The sequence below is a fragment of the Erpetoichthys calabaricus genome, chromosome 8, assembly GCF_900747795.2.
Source record: "Erpetoichthys calabaricus chromosome 8, fErpCal1.3, whole genome shotgun sequence".
Classification (NCBI taxonomy): domain Eukaryota; kingdom Metazoa; phylum Chordata; class Cladistia; order Polypteriformes; family Polypteridae; genus Erpetoichthys; species Erpetoichthys calabaricus.
In genome coordinates, this window is record NC_041401.2 from 178,641,456 (window position 1) to 178,667,184 (window position 25,729).

Here is a 25,729-nt window from a genome sequence, read left to right on the forward strand (position 1 = left end):
TTACACACACACAGGTAAGGCGCATATTTGGCTGAGAAAGAACGTTACGTTTATAGCGGCGAGAGAGAGCGGATTTGCTCCTCACCCTCCACGTGTTCTAAATGTGCCCTTGCACTTCCACACTTCATACTCATTCAAAAGTATAAAGTGGTGTACAAAAAAATAAACATTTCAATTTTGACTTTAATTGAAATATGTACTTGTTTTTAAAAGCTTTTAATTCTGATGCTTTAATCAATGTTGATGCGAACGTTTCAACAAAAGGATAACCAAAAAATATTTTATTTAAGATCAAAATTTAGTTTTTAAATACTGGATTGTTTTATTCTTAGACTGATCCCAGTTTTTTATAAAACTGAAAACGGTTTATTTAGTCTTACCTGTATTTGTAAATGAAGTCCATGCGCCTATCCTTCTCAATGAAAATCTCCATCACTTTCTTGTAAAAGTCCTCTTTATTTTCCTTGTTTTTAAAAGTCTAAATCTTCCATTTTGGCAGTCAGTCGGAACAAAAAATAAAAATAAACTGACCGCTGCAGTGCACTTGACTTTCTGATATCGCTAACTTATTGGCACCTCTGCGTAGAAGGACAGCAGCAACGACCACCTGTTGGGCTCACATGCACCCCCTTCAGGGCGGCACGGTACTGTCTGCCTCAGCTTGTGCCTTTTCACTGCGGTTTTATGTCCGATCAGCAAGACTAAAGATGTCACACACATTCATTAAAGATATTAGCCAGACTGTGGAAAGCCAGGGTGTATAATAAACAATGTATGCAATCATTATATTGGCGACATACAGAGAGACAACAACACACACGCGGCAATTACATGCATTAACCCTGCAGTGTGCGAGGGAGAGCGCAGTCCCAGGTGAGGTCAGGCTCCTCGCTTTGCGTTTCTCCCCTTGTATTTGATCAGGAAATGCACAAATTCAGCAATTTTGACTATAAAAATGATCAAAATCATTGGAATCATACAGAAAACAATTTTATAGCACAGACCAGTGGACATATTTACTTTATCATTAGTAATTTTTTTTTTTTTTACTTTTCATGATGACCTTGCCTGCTTCCCCTGACCACATGTCCCTGGTAAGTGGAACATTTGATGGAGAATTTAGGCGTTTTCAAGTTACAGAAATTAGCAAAACAAAAATGGAATACATGAAGGAGAAAGCGGTCTTGAGTAAGAGCACACGGTTTTATATATCTAAATTAAAAGCATGAATCCAATATTAAACTGATAGATCTATAATTTCCCCCAAATGTGAAACACTAAAAATAAAAACGTACATTCACAATTCATTGTATTTTTGGTTAAAGTAATACATGATGTGCATGTTGCAGATAGGGGTGTAACATACAAATCAGGAAAACAAATCCAAAGCTTTACAATGATTATTGCTTTCCTGTTTTTCATATTTTCCTTAATCTGATGGATGGGACCTGTAACAGGTAGTTCAAACTAGAAAACACATGTAATCTTTGGAAAACTCACTGAACTTGTTTAACTTGCTCCAAAAACATTCAGCCCGTCCATGTGTTAGGTGAGGGTGGCAGGTTTAATAAAAAATGGACATTCATAGATAATTTAATTGGATTTTTTTCCATTTTGATTCACTCTACAGTATCCAGTTACAAGGTGTAAATTAAGAGCAGATGAACAGCAGGAAAAAGGTTTTGGTTTTAAACGCATTTGTCTCAAGAGAAATCCTTTGAGCAGACACACAGTACAGGCACACTTGAAATAACTTAAGTTTTATTGAACTAGCAGCTGGCTTCAGTGCAGATAATTTTTTTTTGTAATTTACACAAAAAGACCACAGAGATTCCTAGCTGCTTTCAAAAACAAATATTGCATCACCATAATTAGGGTTGAATGAAAAATTTTATTCCTTTTTTAAAGTAACAATTAGTGGGATCCATATTCCTTTTGCAAAAATGGGAGAAAACAAAATAATTCATGTCAAAAAGTGACTGCAAACAAGATGTAACCAAAGAATACACCCTGTGTTTAAGCAGAACCCAAAAATTAAAAAAAAAAAAAAAAAAAAAAAAAAGGGAAAACCCCGCCCTCAGTTTTGATCGTCCTCAGTCTCTGAACATTTGAAGACAGCGACCCAAAAGAATTCTGCTGGAATTAAGAAGTCACTGGTTAGTTTCCAAACAATTGAAAAACAAGTTAAGGCTTAGCATTGACACTCTTCACTCAGACTTCTCCTTCTCCTTCATGTGCAGGAAAACAAAGCTGAAGAGGAAGAGGCCTGCCATCATAGAGAAGACACTAGCATAGTATGGGAATGCTGAGGGAATGAAACGCTCATACTGCGTATGCTGCAAGGGCCGCACAGACACCTGGGGAGGAGAGAGAAATTGATTCAGTCACGCTGTTTTGCTGATGGTCAGAGAATAAAACAGCTGCAGTATGCTGGCATATTCAGACTAGAGGATATATAGCACAAGGTACCCATTTATCTTTGTTAAAGCTGAAGAGGGAGCAGGAGCGATCAGCAATGTAAGCAAGGCAGGCACCCAACTCTGGGCAGAACACCAGTCCATTAGTACTGTATATGCACTGGCTGAACTGAAAGATTGCCTTATGTCTGTGCAGACCTTCGGATATCTGGAAAATGACGTCTCTTCTCTACCCTGCAGATCCTCTGGGACTGCAGTTGTATGTACTGCAGAACAACTGGCTTTAGGCATTTGTGTTACGTGATCTCTATATAAAATCCAACGTTTGTCTGCTTTTCACAAGAGAACTACTTAACGGATTTAGATCGGGTTATTTTCCATAATTTGCTTGAACATTCCAGTTGATTTTGCGACTTCTCTCATTGCGCTAACTATCATAGGTCACTTGCAGGAGAGATTTATTCTCACTAATCCAAGAGAGCGGCTGCAGGCCGAGAGGAGAGGGAAGCTGGCGTCAGGAGTGGGCCCTCTTCACTCGCATGCCAGCCTCCGTTCGAATCACTCTAACCATGGCCATGTTTTGGAGTGGACCTAGCGATACCAGTTTGTTTATTGATTTTTAAAGTCTGTCCTGTTCCACTACTACGTTGGTGAGGCCAGGGGGGAGGCTAGTAATATAAACAGCACAGGCTTTATTTTATTTTAAAATAAACACTTTCCAACTTCAGTGACATTCCTTGACATACAAGGTATCTAAATTCAAATATTTCAATAAATAAACTGCTCAAAAAAAAAAAATGAAAGGAACACTTTGAAAACACATCAGATCTCAATGGGGAAAAAATCCTGCTGGATATCTCTACTGATATGGACTGATACGGTAACGTGTTAGGAACAAAAGGATGCCACATCGGTGATGGAAATGAAAATGGTCAACCTACAGAGGGCTGAATTTAAAGACCATTTTGCTGAAATGTCACTGCAGGGACTCCAAATCATACTCCGTTTGTATGGCCACCACGTACTTGTATGCATGACTGACAAACGTCCTATGAATGTTGTCATGGGGGATCTCCTCCCAGATCTACACCAGGGCATCACTGAGCTCCTGGACAGTCTGAGGTGTCAGATGGACTGAAACAATGTCCCACCCAGAGGGGTTCTATTGCATTGAGGTCAGGCGAGTGAGCATGGGGGCCAGTCAATGGTATCAATTCCTTCATCCTCCAGTCACTGTCTGCATACTCTCACCACATGAGGCCGGGCATTGTCGTGTACCAGGATGAACCCAGGGACCACTGCACCAGTATAGGGTCTGACAATGGGGCCAAAGATTTCATCCCGATAACTGCACCTTGACTGCCATTAGGTATCTAGCCTGTAGAGGTCTGTGCGTCCCTCCATGGATATGCCTCCCCCAGATATACCATCACTGAACCACCACGAAACTGGTCATGCTGAACAATGTTACAGGCAGCATAATATTTTCCATGGCTTCTCCAGACTCTTTAACGTCTGCCACATGTGCTCAGGATGAACCTGCTCTCATCTGTGAAAAGCACAGGGTGCCAGTGGTGGACCTACCAATTCTGGTATTCTATGGCAATTGCCAATCGAGCTCCAAGGTGCCAGGCAGTGGGTCCACTAGAGAGGTCGTTGGGCCCTCGAGCCACCCTCATGAAGTCCGTTTCTGATTGTTTGCTCAGAGACATTCACACCAGTGGCCTGCCTGCTGGAGGTCATTTTGTAGGCTCTGCCAGTGCTCATCCTGTTCCTCCTTCACAAAGGAGCAGATACTGGTCGGTCCTGCTGATGGGTTAAGGACCTTCTATGGCCCTGTCCAACTCTCCCAGAGGAACTGCCTGTCTCCTGGAATCTCCTCTATGCCCTTGAGACTGTGCTGGGAGACGCAGCAAACCTTCTGGAAATGGCACGTATTGATATGCCTGCCATCCTGGAGAAGTAGGACAACCTGTGCCACCTCTGTAGGGTCCAAGTATCGCCTTGTGCTACCAGTAGTGACACTGACTGTAGCCAAATGCAAAACGAGTGACAAAACAGACGAGGAGGGAAAATGTCAGTGGCCTCCCCCTGTTAAACTATTCCCGTTTGGGGGTTGTCTCATTGTTGCCCCTCTAGTGCACCAAAGCAGCTGAAACTAATGAATAACCCCCTTTGCTACTTAACTGACCAGATCAATAGCCCACAAGTTTCACTGACGTGATGCTATACTCTCATTAAAAAGTGTGCCTTTAATTTTTTTGAGCAGTGTATTTTCTGTTCATCTGCTTATCATACACCCTTCAGGTCTACTTAGATGTAATATTAAAAACTTATCCCAGATTAGGGCACCAAGTATTGCCTTTTACCAACATGTATACTCTTAATATGAAAAGCTTTGTTTCAAACTTTCAAGAAGGCTGTCAACTTTGAAGCGTGACGCAGGGCAGCAAGCACATTGTGTTTCATGTCGGCCTTTGGTGCCTTTTGTATGAAATTTGTGGCAACGTCTCATTTTTGTGCTATTTTGCTACTACACTTCCAAGACACACCAGTAAGTCAAATGGCTCTGTGTGAGCTAGTGTTCGTGTTTTTATGAGAGTATCTCAAAATTACTGTTGTTACAGTTCTAAGGTGCCTCCTGCCATTGAACATTTTCTTCCAGTACAGGCCTTGGTTTAATGTATATAGTTAGTATAGAAACTTAACATTGTAAAAAAATCAAATATGTAAAAAGTGAGAAGAAAATTAAGGTTACTCTTTTCAGCTTTGGGAAGCACAATTTCCATTTCCATTACAGCAGAATACTCAAAATGTACAACATCACAGGAAATATGTTTTATATTTAAACACTGTAATGGAGCAGAACAGATCACCTGAGTTGAAGAGTACAGGTGAGTGTATCCCAATCTATTGTAGTCCACTTTAAACTGGAACACCCCATAAACATCTGGGAGTTTGAACTGAACGCTGTACTTTCCTCCTGAGGAAACAAATTTAAAAGTCAGTCCTTTGTTTCTCTAACAATATACCATCAAAACAGTTCTCTTTTAGTTTAATGTAAATAAGGTATAGAGTCATGCATTTTATTTATGTACATAACCACTGCAAATAAACTAATTTTTTGGGAAACCCAGTATATTCTAATTTTCCAAAAAGAGACATGTACAACCTTCTATGCTCAAAATGCACATTAACATTGCCTAAATACAATTTTTTTTTTTTTTTTATAAATATACATCTAGCCCAAGACGTACAGTATGTAAATCATGATGCTTTTCATCTGTTTTGATCAGAAAGCAAACACGGGAGTTGTTGCCCCCCACTCTCTCTTACCATTCCTCTTGAGGTAGGTCCTGACAAAAGGGTCAATTCTGACAAACTCCAGCTGTATATCATCTCCGGAAAAGGGGATCCATTTCCCTTCAGACAGCTTTTCAATTACAATGCTGTATTCCTGCAAGATTGTAGAGAAAGGTGACATTAATTAAAACAACCGCAACTATATGTAACAATGCCTTATAAACCAGTTCTATTTAAAATGTGCCATTAGGTTACAATGTAAATCGCATGCTAACACGCTAAATACATTGAATCTGAAAATATTTAAAATGTCAAAACTTATGGTACAATAACTCAGAAATATTCAGACGCACCAGTAAATAAGTCTAAAAGTAATGCAACAAGGGATTAACTTCTCTGAATGATAAGCACAAGGATTTAACAGTGCGACATCTCAAAGAAGAGTAGATGTATTCAAAAATACTGTGGTGTGTGTAAGACCTCAGATCATCCAAGGAAACCATTTTAAAGCTAGTTATCTGCGTAGCAGGTGTTTATTTGCACATGAAAACAGTATATACGGTAATAAAGAACAAACATGGATACAATAGAAAGTAACAAGGATGTCTTTTTTTTTTTTTTTTTTTTTTAAAGAGGCCTCTTTTAAAGTGCAAAACTAAAGCAATTTGGTACAATACTGTACAATTCTTACAAGCTTAATGTAAAAGTCTTTTTTTTTTTTTTTAAATTTTATTAATTTTATTGTAATCATTCCATACAAATAGATCAATTTTTACAAAAAATAGGATTGAAAACAAATCAACCCCCACTCCTGAGAAAGGGAGCATGGCCAACGGAATAAAACTTAAAGCTAGTAAAAATAAATAAATTGAGGAGTTTAACAGGCAGATAAAGGAAGATAATCTACTTCCTCAGTGCTTTAAGAACTTATTCTAAAATGTTATTGATTAGATCCTGCCAGGTTGTGAAAAAGTTCTGCACAGATCCTCTGACTGAGAATTTGATTTTTTTCCAATTTCAAATAGTATATAACATCAGTTACCCACAGACTTTAGAATAGGAGAGTTAGGATTTTTCCAGTTTAGCAAAAAAAGTCTGCGTTCCAATAGTGTAGTGAAGGCAATCACAGTTTGTCCTTCTCCACTTTATGCCCATCTGGAAGAACACCAAACACAGCTGTTAGTGAATTAGGAGGGATTGTGACACCAAGGCTGTCTGAAAGGCACTTAAAAATTTTGGTCCAGAATGATGTTAATTTGGTGCAGGCCCAAAACATGTGACCCAGTGAGGCTGGGACTTGATTGCAGCATTCGCAGGTTGGATCTTGCCCTGGAAACATTTTGGACAATTTCAAGCGAGACAGATGTGCTCGATATATAATTTTTAGTTGAATAATTGTATGCTTTGTGCATATGGAGCTCAAATGAATTCTCTGCATTGCTACCTTCCATTCATTTTCTGAAATGTTGAGTGAGAGATCCTTTTCCCCACTGTCCTCTTGGATCTTTGAACGGGAGAGACTGTAAAATAATTTTATATATTGCAGAAATGTCTTTAATGCCAGAATTAAACAGCAGGGTTTCACAAAAGTGAAATACTTCGTTCTGAGATGTCTCTTCTAAACTCCTGCTATCTGTCTGTATTGCACTCATCTTCCACATTTTACTTCATTTATTTTCATTTTAAATTTTACTTTACACAAGGATTTTCTGGTAAGTTTTATAAGATTATAGTGCTTCATCAAACATCACATGATGTTGCATGATAGAAGATGATGACCGATTGAGTCCCATTTGAAACCGTTACATGACTCAATTTAAAAGAATAAGTGAAAAAGAGTGACTATAAAAATTGAGATGACAGAACAGAAATAATCCATTGAATTATGGGCACTCACCACAAGGTCGGTAATTGTATAAGCACTGGGAGGAGTGGTCTCTCCTACAGGATGGTGGGATACAGCCCCTACACGTAGGACACCCTCCTCTTTAAAGACCCAGCGTGACAACGCTATTGCTAACTCTTGGTTTCCAGTTTGATCAAACCTGAAAGATTACCAGAAAAAATAAACACACACTCTCTTTTTATGTACAGTATCTGTTGAAGTTGTTAAAGTGTTTAACATTTTCCAATTAGAAGTCAGTATTTTTTTTTTCTCACCACTTTGAACCCGGTACTGCCTTCTGCACTGATGAAGTGAAGAAAGCATCACTGAAAAATTCCAAGGAGCCACTGAATATGACTCGGGCATTGTTCCGTGCCTGCAGCCCAGCAATCAGGAGAGTATTCTTACCAACAGCATGGGGATACTGCAACAAAACAGACAAACTCCTGTTATTTTTATTTAGGAGCAGTAAAGCGAAAAAAAAATAACAAAAATCCAAGATTCAGTGAACTGATTTTAACATACTTCTTGCAAAAATATGCATTTAACAGAAAAAGAAGCCGAGTATTCAGACGGGTGACTGAAGCTCTTGGCAAGAGACGACTGCAAAAGCAGCAGATTGTTAAATCAAGGAGCACTACTGTGTTTTATAGAAGTACAGATTGATTTCCTTTTATGTACAGCATATATAATTCTTTAAGACAGGAAGAAGGTGGAACTAGTGTAGCATTATGGTGCACATGACTGTATAATCAGCATTGAACCGTGGCAGTTTTGCTCATCTAACAAATACCAGTTGGAGATGGCATACACACAATCAGTTACAGTTCGGAAAGCAGTTTAAAGATAATACTTATCAGCAAGATCACTTTGAATGCAGCCCACCCACCTATAACAAATTTATAAAATGTTCTTTGATTAATTCAAAGCATTACACAGATATTTAAAGTAGCACACTTTTTGTTAAACAAAATAAAATCATGCATACAGTTGCTGCAGCCTAATTGTCAAAACTGATTCACGTTCTTGCACAGATCGTAAACTAACATTGCAACAACAGACATTTTTAGGAAAAAAAAATAAAAAATGGCGATTTTTTTTTTTTTTTTAAATAAGATTCTCATAAGAAAAAGTATCACAAAAATAATGGATTAATTATCATTCCTAATTACAGATGTCTGTCCTGCCTTCATTATTAGTTTATTTCATTGCCAAAACATCAGATGTGTGCAATGTAATTTGGTGAAACTTGTACAAAGAAAACAACCACAATCATTTTACAGCACCACTAATTAACCTCCTTAGTGTTAGAGCCGAGTGTCATTCAAGCTGTAAAAACAGTGCTAAAAGCGTTAGTCCCGAGTGTACCTAAGACAACGGTATAGACGCGTCTCGCCTAAACGTTAAGACTCGAGGTTTACTTGGGCTGTAAAAGTGCCAACAGCGTTAGTGCCGAGCATTACTCGGGCAATGGTATAGGCGTGTCTTGCATAAGCGTCGGGCCCGAGTGTTACCCGTGCAACAGCATAGATGCGTCTTCTCTTAGCTTCATTATGGCGGTTCAAAAGAAATGCCTCTCATCAGCAGTGATGATGAAGTGAATTGGTTTTCAGGCAGTGAAGTTTGAATGGTCTATGAAACTGAAAGTGATTCTGGGAATCCAAAAGTGACACTTGCATCACTGGCACATGTGCAGTGTGTTGTTCATATTATTCATCATTATCATTATTATTTGTATCATTATTATGGGCCGGGGTGGTGGCTCCGAGGATAGGGATTTGCACTGGTAATTGGAAGGTTTTCAGTTTGAATCCTGTAAACATCAAAAGTGATGACTTCGCTGGGCCCTTAAGCAAGGCCCTTAACCTGCAATTGTTCCGTCCTGGGTATGATGTTAATCTGCATCCAGCCCTGCATGTAGGTCCTCCAACCTGCATGGAAAACCTTGGGGTTGGTGGCAGAATTGGCACTCCAGCCACCATATTAAAAAAAAAAAAAAAAAACCCACACATTGGTGTGTGTGTATGTGTGCTGGTGCCGTGCCCAGGGTTTGTTTCCTGCCTTGCACCCTGTGTTGGCTGGGAATGGCTCCAGCAGACCCCCCGTGACCCTATAGTTAGGATATAGCAGGTTGGATAATGGATGGATGGATGAATGGATGGTTCAATTCCACCTGTACTAGGGTGGTGATGAGGTGTCACCCGTTACTCAGGTCGTAATCTGGGCTCCCGAGTTGGTTTGTCATGTGGTGGGTGCGGCAATGCGCTATATCAGCGCTTGCTCCTAACCTCTATCTTCTATTATACTATACAGTGCATCCGGAAAGTATTCACAGCACATCACTTTTTCCACATTTTGTTATGTTACAGCCTTATTCCAAAATGGATTAAATTCATTTTTTTCTTCAGAATTCTACACACAACACCCCATAATGACAACGTGAAAAAAGTTTACTTGAGGTTTTTGTTTTTTATGGAGAAAAAAATGTAACGTACAAAGAGGTTAAACAAAATCAAGTTTAAATGTATTTATCAAATTATCGTAGACAACTGTTAAGATCAAGATGTTGAACTAATGCACTTCAGAGTTTGTGGAGGAGTACTTTTATGAAATCTGATAGTTTGGGAGTTTTGCCAGATTGATGGAAAGTGGTCATTACTTCTGGTCTCTGATGAAGTTCGTGGGCCATAACAGACGTTTTGATCTTCCATGTTAGTATTGGAAGCTGTGCTTCACTAGAAACCTGAAAAATTTCAGCTCCTTTACATTGTGGCAATTAATACTGATTTTTTTTTATTCAATATATACTTTATTAATCTCCGTGGGAAAATTGTCTTTTCACATGACCTTTGGAAGTCAGAGAGCAGGGTCAGCCATTATACAGCATCCCGGAGCAATGTATCAAAGTGAAAGAGATATTTTAGCTTGCTCATAGTCAACTACCAGTTTTTTTTTTGACATTTATTTGTATCTTACTTAGAATTGTTCAAATAGTGCAAGTCCATCACACCATTCCTATATTCAGGTTTATCACAATGATAGAGATGAGATCATTTATTATTAAAGTCATTATTAAAATTTTCATAAAATATGATCAAATCAGGATGTGATAACACAACTCGAGTGCTTAATGTACCTGGGTGATAGGACGATCAGGAAAATAGGAGTAGGAGGTGGAAGAGCCAGTAAGGATGTCCAGAACAAGAGGGTTGTCAGGATCAGCTACCATACTAAAAACACAGTAAGAGAGAGACCTAATTATTCACTGGAAAATGTAACCAAGTTCCACGCAATACAGAAGAAAAGGAGTACAACAGTAGTTCATTTTATGTAGAACATCAAATTGATATACATATCCTATGGCACTGTTCAGACACTTTTCTCATAGTTTAGCCTCCTTTATGAAAATGGGACTTGAGATACATCAAGCCTAGACCCATAGACACACTATGAAAGATTTATTTAATACATAGCGATACAATTTCTTGTTCAAAACCTAGTAGCACAAACAGATATATAAATGTCCAGAAACCTATACTACTTTTACACATTTCCACATATTTGCTATCCTAATAAAAACAAACTATATCCTAATAAATAAACATTTTAATAAGTCTTTAAAATAAGTAAGGCGTGTCACCAATCTACAGTACGAGTCATCAACGTATGCAGTGTTATTCCAAATGAAAAGTTTGACTAAATTTGCTTTATTTCAGATAACTAAACACAGTAGATCAAGATTAAACTACTACTTTAATAAAAAGCCAGAGCATCTTTAGAATTTGTTTAAAATTTAATCAGGCTGTCTCAATCAGCTGTCTCCTGCTCTGTTGGAACATGCGCGTTGCCAAAAGGACTCACTTCAGCATATGTCTGCACAGGACTAATTTCATCTGGCACTCTTGATATCATATTGAGGTTTTTTTTATCTTACTCAAGATACCTTTAAAATGTCAAGAGCAAAAATGGACAGTGCAGTGATGATGTTTGAGGGAGGACTTCTCAAAACCACAGTTGCTTTCACAGAAAAGTAGAAATGAATGAATGAATTTTAATACTTGTGCTTTTATCTCCCTATTTGCATGTGCATCTGAAGAAGAGTTTGGTGAGAAATGTGACTAGTATATTTTTATTCCGTTTCTTTTAAGCAAACAAGTAATTTAACTACAAGGTTAGCTGTATCCATTTCTAGGATTTTAGCTGCACTGGTTAGCATGCTACTTCCTTACAAAAGTTTTAACAACAAACCTCACTTCAAATAGGCACATTGTCAAGTCTCAAAATATTTTGATAATCCATTTTTTTTTTTAAATAAAATAATCTAATGAGAAAACTTTCACACTCACCCGACTCCCTTAAAAAGTATTGGTTTCTCACTAGGCTGTCCAACAATAGTGGGAGCCTTCAAAAGATTCTCTGGGTCTGCCACGATTAGTGTATGCTGATTAAAAAAAAAAAAAAAGAAGATAAACCAAATTAAAACTGAGAATATACAGAACCACATTCCAGTTGTAAAACCAAATGGCAAACATTGCCTTCTTCTTACAGTATGTTTTCTTAAGAGGAAGGCTGACTGTACTATGCCTGACTACATTTCTAATTAAATATTTAATGATCGAGGGTGGTGATACTGTAAGCTTCACGTCGTGACATAATCACAGAAAGTCATTACCATAGTTTATCATTAAATACTTAAAAACATCACTGCCATATACATCACATTGCATTTTTGTTTGTTCTAATGAGGATTAGAACAGTAATGGGCTCTGCAGAGCAAACCAGACACTTATTTTCCTCATCAGTTTTCAGCTCTTCCTCGGGACCAACGAAGCACTCCAAGTCAGAGTGACAAATACACTACCACACTCCGGACACAGCTCAAAGTGCTAGAACTCACTCAGCCGGATGTGCAGCAGCAATGGCTCAACTACAATGCTGACACACTCTTTGGAATTCCTCAATCTTATTATAAAAAAACTATTTTACATACAGTTGTGCTTGAAAGTTTGTGAACCCTTTAGCATTCTCTATATTTCTGCATAAATATGACCTAAAACATCATCAGATTTTCAATCAAGTCCTAAACGTAGATAAAAAGAAACCAGTTAAACAAATGAGACAAAAATATTACACTTGGTCATTTATTTATTAAGGAAAATGATCGAATATTACATATTTGTGAGTGGCAAAAGTATGTGAACCTCTAGGATTAGCAGATAGTTTGAATGTAAAATTCAAGTCCGGTGTTCTCAATCAATGGGATGACAATCAGGTGTGAGTGGGCACCCTGTGTTATTTAACACTAGAATTACCAGAGCCTACGAAAAAACTCGTAGATCCGTCCCACCTTAAATCGCTTCTTAAAACCGTTCTCACCTCTCCGCCAGCGTCTTTTGTCATCTAAATGTACTGATAAAGACAAGCTGCCAGCAGCCGGCTATTCCATCCCCCCAACGACTTAGAACGTAAACAAACTTTTCCCAGCTCATGCCTTGATTGATTATCTGGGAGTGAAGTGGAGTTTTAGAGTGGAAATAATAGATTGTTATTTGGAACACACGCATTTCATATGTGTTGTATTTCTACAGTAATCTGTGTAAACATATTGTTAAAACAGAAACATTTTTTATATTCTAGTAGCAAATGACAAAATGTAGGCATAAACTATATAATGTATGAAGCCTGAAGTCCAAATATCAAAGAAACACTTTCACAAAAGGTACCAAAAAAAGCCACCGCCAAAAAAAAAAAAAACGCCTTAGTGTGTGACATTGACACACGTTAGCTATCACTGTTTCCGTGGCGCAACAGCATCAGTCGCTGACTGGGAATCAGAAGGTCATGAGTTCAATCCTGCACAACTCCCTCTTGAGAAGTGTTCTTATTTTCACTATTTTAGAAAAAAAAAAAAAAGATACATTTGATTTCAGTCTGTAACAGCCGGTGTAATTTATGATATTTGTAAAGGTTAGCTTTGTTTATTTTTTTTTTAAAATTCACTTTTCATTGTCTCAGTCGCGTTCAGGATCCTTCCATCCGACACTGCTGTTTTCACATAAAGACGTGCTATAGCTCTTCAGTGTATCACGATACATACGACCACGTGTTTTTTTTCCCCCAATATTGCCAGTCCCCACGTGTTGCTGTATGCTGTTTCTTTTGTACTCTAGGACATGCAGAGGAAAGCATAGTAAAGAGCAGTAACTTCAGCGCTATATGCAATCATCAGACACTCCCCATCTGACACTGCTGTTTTCACATAAAGACGCACTATAGCTCTGCAGAGTACTTGTGACTGCATTGTCGTACCGATGCTTGCGAACTGAAGTGTCTGCATGCACTTTTCGTGGCATTATACGTGTATTTTTTGAGCATGCCCGTGTCGCTCAAACACAGGAACATATGTTGATGTAAAAGTATAACAAAACAAGTGCTTATTTTATTCAAGACTATAACCGAAGCAAAAGGAAAGCAAGTTACAGTAGGCGGTTGATATGACAGCTTGGCGAGGTGGAATGCTAAGAACTGCTGATTTCCATTCCGTGCTATATAACTGTTAACATTTGAATCTGATGATTGCATATAGCGCTGTCTTATTCAGTGTGCGCAAGAACATGTAGGTGGCCAGTTGCTGCGTGCTACAACGCATATTTTAAAAAAAGAAAGAGACAAATATATGTGACGTTTTGAAGAAATCATTTTATGACGCGAATAGTACCAATCAGAAAACATTGTTGAAGTAATGCAATATTATTTGAAAACGAACAGCGTCAGATCGGGTGTGAAGTTATACTGGCGCTGTTTGAGTTAGATCAGAAGCTGAATAAGCTGAAAAAGCTCCTGTTCTGGCTCTAAGTAAAAAAGCATGAATTAATCAACAGAAATAACCGCGATTGACATTTTAAACTTAACGATTTACAGTACATACCAATTTATAAATTTAATGTCTGTTTGAGGAAAAAAAAAACACTTTCACCAAAGCTGGGAATCGAACTCAGGTCTCTGTAGGGCAGCTGTGCCCCACGTCAGCAAACCGTAGCGTTAAGCCACGGAAGCTGTTGTATCATCCTTGAACCTTTTGTGAAAGTGTTTATTTGATGTTTGGACTTCAGGCTTCACAGATTCTATAGTTTATGCCTACATTTTGTAACATTTATTACTAAAATATGAAAAAGTTTCTGTTTTAGAAATGTGTTTACACAGATTACTGTAGAAACGGAACACGCATGAAATGCATGTATTCCAAATAGCGATCTATTATTTCCATTCTAAAACTCCAGCAGTTCAGTCACTCCCAGATAATCAAACAAGGCATAAGCTGGGAAAACTTAGTGAACGTTCTGCGACGGTGGGGGATGGAATAGCCGGCTGCTCGCTGCTCCTCTTAATCGGCACATTTAGAAGACAAAAGAGAGGTGAGAACGGTTTTAAGGTGGGCCGGATCTACGAGTTTTTTCGTGGACTCTGGTAATTCTAGTGTTAAAGAACAGGGATCTATCAAAGTCTGCTCTTCACAACACATGTTTGTGGAAGTGTATCATGGCACGAACAAAGGAGATTTCTGAGGACCTCAGAAAAAGAGATGTTGATGATCGTCAGGCTGGAAAAGGTTACAAAACCATCTCTAAAGAGTTTGGACTCCACCAATCCACAGTCAGACTGATTTTGTACAAATGGAGGAAATTCAAGACCATTGTTACCCTCCCCAGGAGTGGTCGACCAACAAAGATCACTCCAAGAGCAAGGCGTGTAATAGTCGGCGAGGTCACAAAGGACCCCAGGGTAACTTCTAAGCAACTGAAGGCCTCTCTCACATTGGCTAATGTTCATGTTCATGAGTCCACCATCAGGAGAACACTGAACAACAATGGTGTGCATGACAGGGTTGCAAGGAGAAAGCCACTGCTCTCCAAAAAAACATTGCTGCTCGTCTGCAGTTTGCTAAAGATCACATGGACAAACCAGAAGGCTATTGGAAGAATGTTTTGTGGGCGGATGAGACCAAAATATTTTAAATGTGTGAATTTCCCCTTGGGATTAATAAAGTATCTATCTATCTTTCTATCTAAATAGAACTTTTTGGTTTAAATGAAAAGTGTTATGTTTGGAGAAAGGAAAACACTGCATTCCAGTATAAGAACCGTATCCCGCATCTGTGAAACATGGTGGTGGTAGTATCATGGTTTGGGCCTGTTTTGCTGCATCTGGGCCAGGACGGCTTGCCTTCATTGATGGAACAATGAATTCTGAATTGTATCAGAGAATTCTAAAGGAAAATATCAGGACATCTGTCCATGAACTGAATCTCAAGAGAAGGTGGGTCATGCAGCAAAACAACGACCCTAAGCACACAAGTCGTTCTACCAAAGAATGGTTAAAGAAGAATGAAGTTAATGTTTTGGAATGGCCAAGTCAAAGTCCTGACCTTAATCCAATCAAAATGTTGTGGAAGGACCTGAAGCGAGCAGTTAATGTGAGGAAACCCATCCTCATCCCAGAGTTGAAGCTGTTCTGTACGGAGGAATGGGCTAAAATTCCTCCAAGCCGGTGTGCAGGACTGATTAACAGTTACAAGAAACGTTTAGTTGCAGTTATTGCTGCAAAGGGGGGTCACACCAGATACTGAAAGCAAAGGTTCACATACTTTTGCCACTCACAAATATGTAATATTCGATCATTTCCCTAAATAAATAAATGACCAAGTGTAATATTTTTGTCTCATTTGTTTAACTGGTTTCTCTTTATCTACTTTTAGGACTTGAGTGAAAATCTGATGATGTTTTAGGTCATATTTATGCAGAAATATAGAAAATTCTAAAGGGTTCACAAACTTTCAAGCACAACTGTAGAACATCTGTTCCCACCCATGATATAAATGTTAAACCGTACACTCAGACGTCATATTTGTGTGGTCCGTGGAACCTGCAGCTCGACTCACTGATGCATCATCAAAGAACCAAAAATGTCAAATCACTTAAAATTATAATCAGAACCAATACTCAAGACAAAATCAGTGCTAAAATAATGCAAATCTTTCTTCCATTCCTTGCACTAGTCACATAAAGCAACACTATCAATGTCCACAAGAAAAAAATAATTTGAGATTCATTCTCCTGAATACTCTATATTAGCAAAGATAATGTAAATGGAATTAACTATTAAATAAATGTAGAAAAATGCACTCATTCACTAGCAATCAAGCCATGAGAAATGAAATCAGTTGTGATGAGCTTAACCATTACCCTCATTCTGTGATTACAAGCACTTGGCTATGAACTGCCTCAAATGACTATGCAGATCACAGACAGTCAAAAATATTATCATCATGAAAATAACAAGCATCACTTATTCCGCAAATTGGACATTGTACTTTCTAATAGTGTACAATCTGTCCATGAACTTTATGAACAGAAGAACTAGCAACACCCCTTTTTGGTGACACTCTAAGCCCACTTTAAATAGACCTGAATCAATGCCATAGATGGAAACACAACTCATGCTGCAGAAATACTGTGACTAAATTAAACACAGCAGTGGTCCCCGAATCACACACTCCTGCAACATCACACACAACATACCACAAGAGCAATTCACAAAAAAACATGTTGATAGGACTGGCAAAGCCCTCAGCTTTCAAACAAACGTACAAAGGGCTGTCACTTCAACAAGTAATTAAAATCTGAATTCTTATAAATGTGACAAGTCTGCAAAGGGAGTGGCAAGTACGCCTCACAAATCCAGCGTCCTGTGTTGGACTCCCATGCCTGCATGATGTCCTTGTGGAGTTTGTACTTTCTCTTTGTGTCTGAAGGGGGTTGTCCTACCAAATACAGAATGACAGGAAGGTTAATTGGGGATTCCAAATTGGCCCCTGTATGCAGGTTAGATGTGCTAATGGGTCATGTAATACAGTGTCAACTTGTCTAGGGCTGCTAACTATCTTGCTGTCAGGAAAGGCTCCAGCCCTTCTGTACAACCCCAAAGTGGATTAAGTGGGGTCGAGAATAAATTATGTCATAAATGAAATTCAAGTGGCTGTGTTTAGTGTCATAAATCAAAGAGCCACAACTTAAATGTAGGCATCTGCTGGCATTCTTGTAGGTACAGTGCATGTTCAGTCACTTCAAAGCATCTCAAGTGTCCTTAATAGCAAAATGTAAAGTTTGTTCCTAACTTCTACAGCAGCAAGTGCAGAGACGCAAGGTTACAGCACAGCGAGCACCTTACTTTTCAAACCATGAAAAGGGACTTAGCAGCAAACACTAAAGAATAGATGAGCATTCATCCCCCCAAAAATGGGTATACATTTAAAAGCCCCACTAAAAACACTGTAAAGTGTTTGCTTTCAGTCAGTAATGGTTATTTTTTTCTTGAAATGCACTGTAGCTAAAAGCTAGCTGTAGAAAAACAATACACATGTAGACAATTTTATTAAGGAACTGCAATGGTTCAGTGTCACAGGACAGCTGCAGTATAGACCTCTGAAAATGTCCAAAAATAAAAAAAAAATAAACTTAAGTCTGCCCATGATGCCCATGCCAACTCTGGCTGATAATCTGATATTAATGCCCAATGTGGAACAGTTTAAAATCATGCATTAATTATTCTGGAGCTCTGCTAATGTGGGGTTATCTTTATATTCTAGGTATTTTTTGGTGGGATACCTCGCCAGGGTCCGACACATCATAGTGGTGATGATCAATAACAGCAGTCTTCTCTTCATCAAACTCAATGCCACATTCACTTCCTAGTTCACGAAGGGGATCCCCTGGTAAGAAAGATCAGAATAGGCAAATTTTAAAAAGTTGTACATCAAATAATTTTGCTCAGTTATGGGGGGAAAAAATATACTACATGCGGTACTGTCACTCATAGTTTATTTTAAAAACGCAAGCTACAGTGTAACCCTATCAGCATGAATATGGTACAGCGAGGCAAGGTGCATTTTCTATTGAATGACAGTATTAATTTTTAACACAGGGCAATCTAATCCCTTTCTACAAAATAGAGATACAGAAGTGTAACACCATGGTGAATTTCAGTCAAGACAACTGTTTAAATAACATCTTGCACACTCACCAATGTCTGAACTTGCTGCTACAAGGACATTTCCACCCCCATCAATGAATGAAGTGATGGTTTCCACATTAATGTTGCCACCAAAATCTGTGAAAAGTACACACCAAAAATACAGTGTTGAACACACAAAACTCCAAACAGTATGTAGAAAGAAACATTCATACACACAAATTTTTTTTTAAATTATGCAGTTAGAAAGAAAGAAAGAAAGTGGTGGATGGCCAGAACCCATGCCCGGCTGAGATTCCTAAAAAGACCAGAAAATGGATTATGCCTCCCCTGGGCCACGACAGGACGGCAACCCTGGTCTGCATGGGGACCACAGGAACTCGGAGGATTGTGGAACCCTGGCTGTCAGCACTTCTGCCACACCAGGAAGTGCCGCCTGAAAATCATCAGAGAGCATCTGGAGCACATCCGGGTGATTATAAAAGAGGCCGCCTCCTCCAAGTGAGAGAACAGAGTTGGGAGAAAGATGGCAACGCTCGGGAGGAGAGGAGGAAAGGCGGCAGGAGAAGTCTGGAAGGGAGAGGTGTATGGTGCAGGGACAGCGTGTTGTGTGCTGGACTTTAATTAATAAAAGAGTGTGTTTTTGGAACATTGTGTCCGTGTGTGCCGAGGCTGAACTACCACAATATATATCTGTCTCTGCCGCTCGCGTATGTGGATTTCACTTTCACCAAACAACAAATCTTTTAATTCTCACGGATATGCCTCTTCATTGGGAAGAAACACTACTCTTCCCTGATGGCAACATGAATTAGACGATCTACAAGTCTCTGACTTAAAGTTTAAAACCACACATTATCTACATACTTCTGTCATATCACCTATGTCCATATATTGGAACTCTTTTTTGCTGTTCCGTTATTTCAGAGTAATAATTTCCATTTGTAATCGCTAATGCAACCTTTACTATCATTTTTTTGAGACCTTCGAATTTTAGTACTTTCATAATCTCTAACCTGCTCTGCATGTGTACCGTGCCAACATTTTTGAACCTCTTTGCAACATTCTTCTTTGTATTCTACTCTTTTGTCTTTTATTTCCAATCCCGCTTGGAGTTGAGAGCGCAGGAACTGTGTCTGACAATAGCATTCACACGAATGAGAAGTGAGTGGACCGTGGTTGTAGATGTTTGAGAGGAGGGCAGGACTTGTGAAAAAATTTCAGGTCCCACACGACAAGACTATTTCTGAGAAAGTCTTATATTATATATATATATATATATATATATATATATATATATATATATATATATATATATATATATATATATAATAAAAAAAATGTGTGGAAATCTTCATATTATATAAGCACAGTGGCGCAGCGGTTAGCGCTGCTGCCTCGCAGTTAGGACACCTGGGTTCACTTCCCGGGTCCTCCCTGCGTGGAGTTTGCATGTTCTCTCCGTTTCTGCGTGGGTCTCCTCCCACAGTCCAAATTCATGCAGGTGAGGTGCATTGGCGATTCTAAATTGTCCCTAGTGTGTGCTTGGTGTGTGGTTGTGAGTGTGTGCCCTGCGGTGGGCTGCCGCCCTGCCCGGGGATTTGTTCCTGCCTTGCACCCTGTGTTGGCTGGGATTGGCTCCGGCAGACCCCCCGTGACCCTGTAGTTAGGATATAGCGGGTTGGATGATAGATAGATACTCAGGAAGATGTGATAAAATATGCAAAGACTCCTACACCTCCTTTTTCTTTTACGATCTCAGTGATAATTACAGAATGTTAATAAACAAGAATGACTCAGAAAAGAACTTGAATATTTATGCTTTGAGGCTAGTGGCACCAGCACTATAAACAGCTTACCTTCAACTGAAGGGGAAAAGATTATGAGATGCTCAAAAAGAAACTGTCCATACTTAATAAGAGAAAGGCCGGGATCATCTGCTGTCTTAAATGTGAGATCAAATCCTCTATCTGTAAAAGAAAATTAAGGAAATTAAAACATTCATTTGTCTATCCAGTACATAATTACTCAAGATTAAGAAATTACAAATGTTAAAAAAAATCCACTTCTTTTGACTATCGCATAGACTTTACCAGCTGAGAATAATTAGCTCCAATTAGTAATTTTCAAACATCCTTTGTTTTACGTATTTTAAATAATCTTATCCTCAGTGCAGATAGGATGACATTTATTGGGTACATCAGATGTAACCCAAATGGTGGTGCCCAACAAATCCACATAACCAGAAAACAAAGCTGAAAAATCCCCACAGTGTAGGTACACTTCTAGTCTATCTTATCTCAATATCCCTTGAAGGGGAAGCAAGTAAATAAAGTGTGTAATGTCTGTGTGAGTCCTCACACAGTATACTGGCATCCTGTTCCAGGCTGGATATTGTCATATGCCCAAGCTTTCTGTGAACTGGCACTGGATGACAGAGCCTATAAAAAGTATTCACCCCCTTCACAGTTTCACATTTTATTATGAATATATAATAACACTGAATTACAATAGATTTAATTTGGCTTGTTAGAGATGAATTAACAGAAGAAGACCCCTAATCTTAAAGTGAAAATAGATCTCAGCAAAGTGATTCAATTTAATTTACATTATGTTTATTTGCTTAGCAAACACATTTATCCAAATCGACTTACAAAAGAGGTCAACATAAGTGTGTAAACATCAGCCTGGGAGGCTGTTTAGAAAGAAACAGGGGGCAAGGTTAAAACATTGATCATCACAATTGAAGAGCTCAGAGAAAGACAATCCTTGGTTACAAAAACTATATCCAAGCCAGTATCAGTTAGACAGTTAATTCACCAAACAAGAGAGTCCTCAAATGCTTCTTAAACACATTGAGGGAGTCAGCAGTTCAGATGGAGGTGGGCAGCTCGCCCCACCAGTTAGGAGCTACACATGAAGATTCTAGATTGAGATTTGATGCCATGCAGAGGTGGCATCAGTGGAAACTCTTCCATCGGCAGACCTGAGGGGGCAGGAGGGAGCATAAGACCTCACAAGTGTCTACATATACACAGGTGCTGACCCACTGACCACTCTGTCGGCAAACATCAAGGATCTGAACTTAATGTGCTGCTAGAGGGAGCCAATGTAGTGGTCTGAAAAGAGGAGTGACACGTGCACAACTTGGTTAGATGAACCCCAGAAGTGCTACTGCATTTAAATTACCTACAGTAGCTTGGTGGCACATCTATTTTTATTTATATAGCTTATGAAACAAAAAATTGGGGTAGCAGTGCCCTCCAAAGTTACCAGGGTCCAGCTTTCTTATCACATACTGCTTGAAAAGATGACATAGCAGAAAGGAAATGAAGAGCAGCGACACCTGTGAGAGCATGAAGTGCACCGTAGAGGCCATTCACAGGAAGAAGCATAGCAGCACTACTATCTGCGGAGCATAGAACAAGCAACAAAGACAGACAGACAGACGGGCCATGCAAACTGACCCATCTTCCAGCCATGATGGGTGTCAAAAACATACAGGAGAAACATATCTTGAACATAACGCCAAACACAGGAGGCACTTCAGTGACAATAGAGAGGCAAGCCTGACTATACAGCCATTGAACAGTTGGCTAATACTGTGGCTCATCGACATGCCACACAAACTCCACAATGCAGAATGCGAGAATGACAGAAATGTATGCCGACATTGTTAAATGCTTACAAATTCCACCCATGTGCAAAAATTGCTTCTATATATCCATACAATGTTTTTTTACTTTCAAAAGTAAGATCAGGAGTGTGCTCACTATGGGACAGTATAGAGTGTGGGGCCAAAATGGAAATGCTCTTTATGAACTGTTATACGAGGCCTGTTTTTTTCCTAGTTACAAATAATTTCAAATTTAAGACAATTTAAACCCATGCCAATAGGCAAACTTTTTGTAAAACAGCAATGTGATAACTAATAAATATTATTTCAAGTTATTCCAGAATGACTAAAAAATGACTTTGGAAAACATTCTAAATATGTTAACCCCTGTAACGGCATGTGAGAAGACAAATGTAAGCTTTTCTTGTATAAACAGGACTAACTCCTTCCATTGTCAATCCCACATAATACAATTCAAGGTTATGTGCAGTCCTGGCCAAAGAGAAGTACAAACCAATAGTTTATTTGTGCCAAATTTAAATGCACTGCAATGTAGTTAACATGTTGGATTGCAATGCAATGCATATTCATGTCGTGCATTTTATTTTGGCACCGTTTTATCATGTCATAATTAAAATATAATCAACCAAATGATTGCTTTTCACTATGGCACACAATTTTGTGTCATATTAAATACAATTGTATGCATTTTGCCTTTTCATTCATGTCCACAGATTGTGTGTCATAACTAAAAGCAAAGTGGCTGCTAAGAGTGTACAGTATTGCATTTCGATTTAAGATCACATATTAATTGTGCCAAAACTGAATGTAACCAAATGTCCAATCAGGGTCAAAGAGTGAAGCAAGGGGCGTCAACAGTTGAGGTAAGAGGTGTTCCACTTCTAAACATTTCTGCGTTCTGGCAGCAAGAGCAAGTTTCGTCACTTGTGCAGTGACAAACCAAAACATTTAGGTCTCACTTAAAACATTTACTCTCAATTGTCTAAATAATGTGCTAAGCTTGCCTTATATCATATTGTTCCATTTAGCTTCTGGTAGATCTGACCAATACACGAAGCAGTTTACAGGACATATTTAGACAAATACTTGTGTATAGACACCCCAGTTGATGATCTACATAATCATAATGCTGCAGCTCTTTGGGACATTAGCACTTGAATGCATTCCACGGATGTTACTGTAAAGGAAACTCTTCTCTTGCTGCTTCTATAACATCGGTTCTTTTAGGCAACCAGTCGACAAGGAAGAGAATTAAATTGTTGTTTACAGCACCGGATTTCAGCTGCTTAATGAGACGGCAGATCTCCTACCTTATATCAACTCCCTGCGCTTGGTGAACACACTTTGTGATTTGAACGCCTCTAACCTCATCTGCCGACACCCCTTGCTTCACCTATTGATGCTGATTGGTCATTTGGCCTTAATCTGATGCAGTATATTTGGGACAACTGCCAAGCGAAATACAATACATCTGGTTTGTATTATGACATGCGATCTATGGACATGAACATAAAAGCATAAAGGTTTTGTACAGGACTTTAAACTTAGACACAAATATTGCCTACTGTAGTAAAAACCAATGGGTTTGGATGACGTTTTTAATGACACATCAAATCGTGACAAAATTAAATGCACCACATGCATATATGTTGCAATGTAATGTAGCTAACATGTTGGGCTGCATTTAACTTTGGCACAAATAATCTTTTGTTGGAGCAGTTCCCAAACTCACCCTGGGGACCCCCTGTGGGTGGGGGATTTTGTTCCAACCAATTTTCTATTTTTAAATTGGGCTACCCTGAATAATTACATAAGCTGTTATTTCCCAGTTTCTGTGTTTTGGGGTCAATGTAGAATTACAAAACTAAGCTTGGTAAAGTTTTATTAAAATGTACTAAGCAGTACAATAGGGATATATACATATTTTTAAAAACTTTTTAGCAATATTTCCCTCCCAATTTTCTTTATGTTCTGGATATTTAACCTATTATTTACAAATTACTGGGTCTGACACTTAAGCAATGCCAGCCTTTATTCATTCAGTGTTGTTTGCCTGGGTATCTGTTCTGCTTGTTTTAAACTGTTATTTGAAAGAAGCAAACTACACAGAAAATTGGCAATATAATAGAAAACAACAGAGGCGAGTTAATTAATCAGTTACACCTATAGCAAAAAAACAAATATTTCTAAATGTCTTATAAATATAAAAAAGTCATACCGCTGTGCTTTTCTGAATGCAGAATATGAGAAAAGAAAAAAAGCCAAGCTAACTAAATAAGATCAGCTATAATTATTTATCATCGATTGTGAATCTGGTTGGAACAAAAACCTGCAGCCACAGTGGGACCCCAAGACCGAGATTGGAAATTAATATTTATTACAAACCTCCCCTGAACAAGCCCACCCCATTACAGGGCACACTTGTGACTGACCCATACTCACTGAAACACACATGTCCCCGTTAGAGGAAAACAAAAATACCCAGAGGAAAACATTGAAACATTAGAAGATGGCAAATACACACAATCAGCCTACAGGGTTAAATTTTGGAACCCGTAAACTGTTGCAACAGGGCTAACCTCTGCGGCACCGCAATCTAAATCCAAGAAGCCTTTGCATTTGACACGTAATTCCTGTCTGGACCAATAGAACGCACAACCACTGGCAGTTCCTTGGTAGGAGGGAATGGTGACATACCTCGGAGTGTACTTAATTCAAAATCGTTTTTCTTGGCAGATCTTTTCGCTTAAGTGTCTTTTATCGAACACTGGCGCCGTCTTTCTGAAGCCACAGATTAACTTGTGTATTATGAATGAAACGCGTATGCCTGGAAGCACCTTAATCTATCCATATACAACTCCACTTAATGCTATTCAAGGTCGCCGAGGACCGGCGCTTCTCACTGGTGTATTGGTTTAACAGTTAGATGAACAGACACTGCCATCCAGGACTCCGATTGTTGCCCGCTTACTGTTAAAATGCATCCTTAAATTCGCAAGTAGTTTTTGCAGCTTTATTTAAACACAAAATGCTTTAATCTGCCCATTATAACACAAATCGTCTGAATAAATATCCAATTCAAACCGCTAAGAATATAGATAAGCAATGTGTGTATTAAATCAATCACAAATCCACTACTGCAGGGCCGACTTCTCTGTCAAACCACACGACACCTCGGCCTCAACCCACCCTTCACCCATCTTACCTGACAAGCTACGGAAAAAAATTGAATGGGTGTCTTTGATGTTGATATTGTCCAGAAGCACCAGCGTCCTGCCGTTGGAAAGGACGCTGTTAACGTGAAGCAAAGCCAAGAGAACGATGAGCGGGCAGCTGCTAAACACGCTCGAAAACCTGGACCAACCAGCACAATTTACTCCAGCTGCCGCCATCTTTCAGCGCTGCGCGTCGTCAGCACTTCCTCGACGTTTCTCCGCTACTATTCCACCAATCAGAAGG

General features: G+C 38.9%; 1 protein-coding gene across 1 annotated transcript; it reads right to left on the reverse strand.

The window, feature by feature from the left end:
• Positions 1 to 1,577: 1,577 nt before the first annotated feature.
• On the reverse strand, positions 1,578 to 25,729 carry ddost (dolichyl-diphosphooligosaccharide--protein glycosyltransferase subunit (non-catalytic)). Its single transcript, XM_051930874.1, has 11 exons — positions 25,476 to 25,729; positions 20,493 to 20,603; positions 18,685 to 18,771; positions 18,270 to 18,373; positions 11,952 to 12,046; positions 10,742 to 10,835; positions 7,881 to 8,029; positions 7,618 to 7,765; positions 5,754 to 5,874; positions 5,294 to 5,400; positions 1,578 to 2,357 (listed from the first exon to the last, which is right to left on the reverse strand). Exons 1-11 carry the CDS (start codon positions 25,660 to 25,662, stop codon positions 2,208 to 2,210), a joined length of 1,353 nt encoding a protein of 450 aa, XP_051786834.1. The 5' UTR covers positions 25,663 to 25,729; the 3' UTR covers positions 1,578 to 2,207.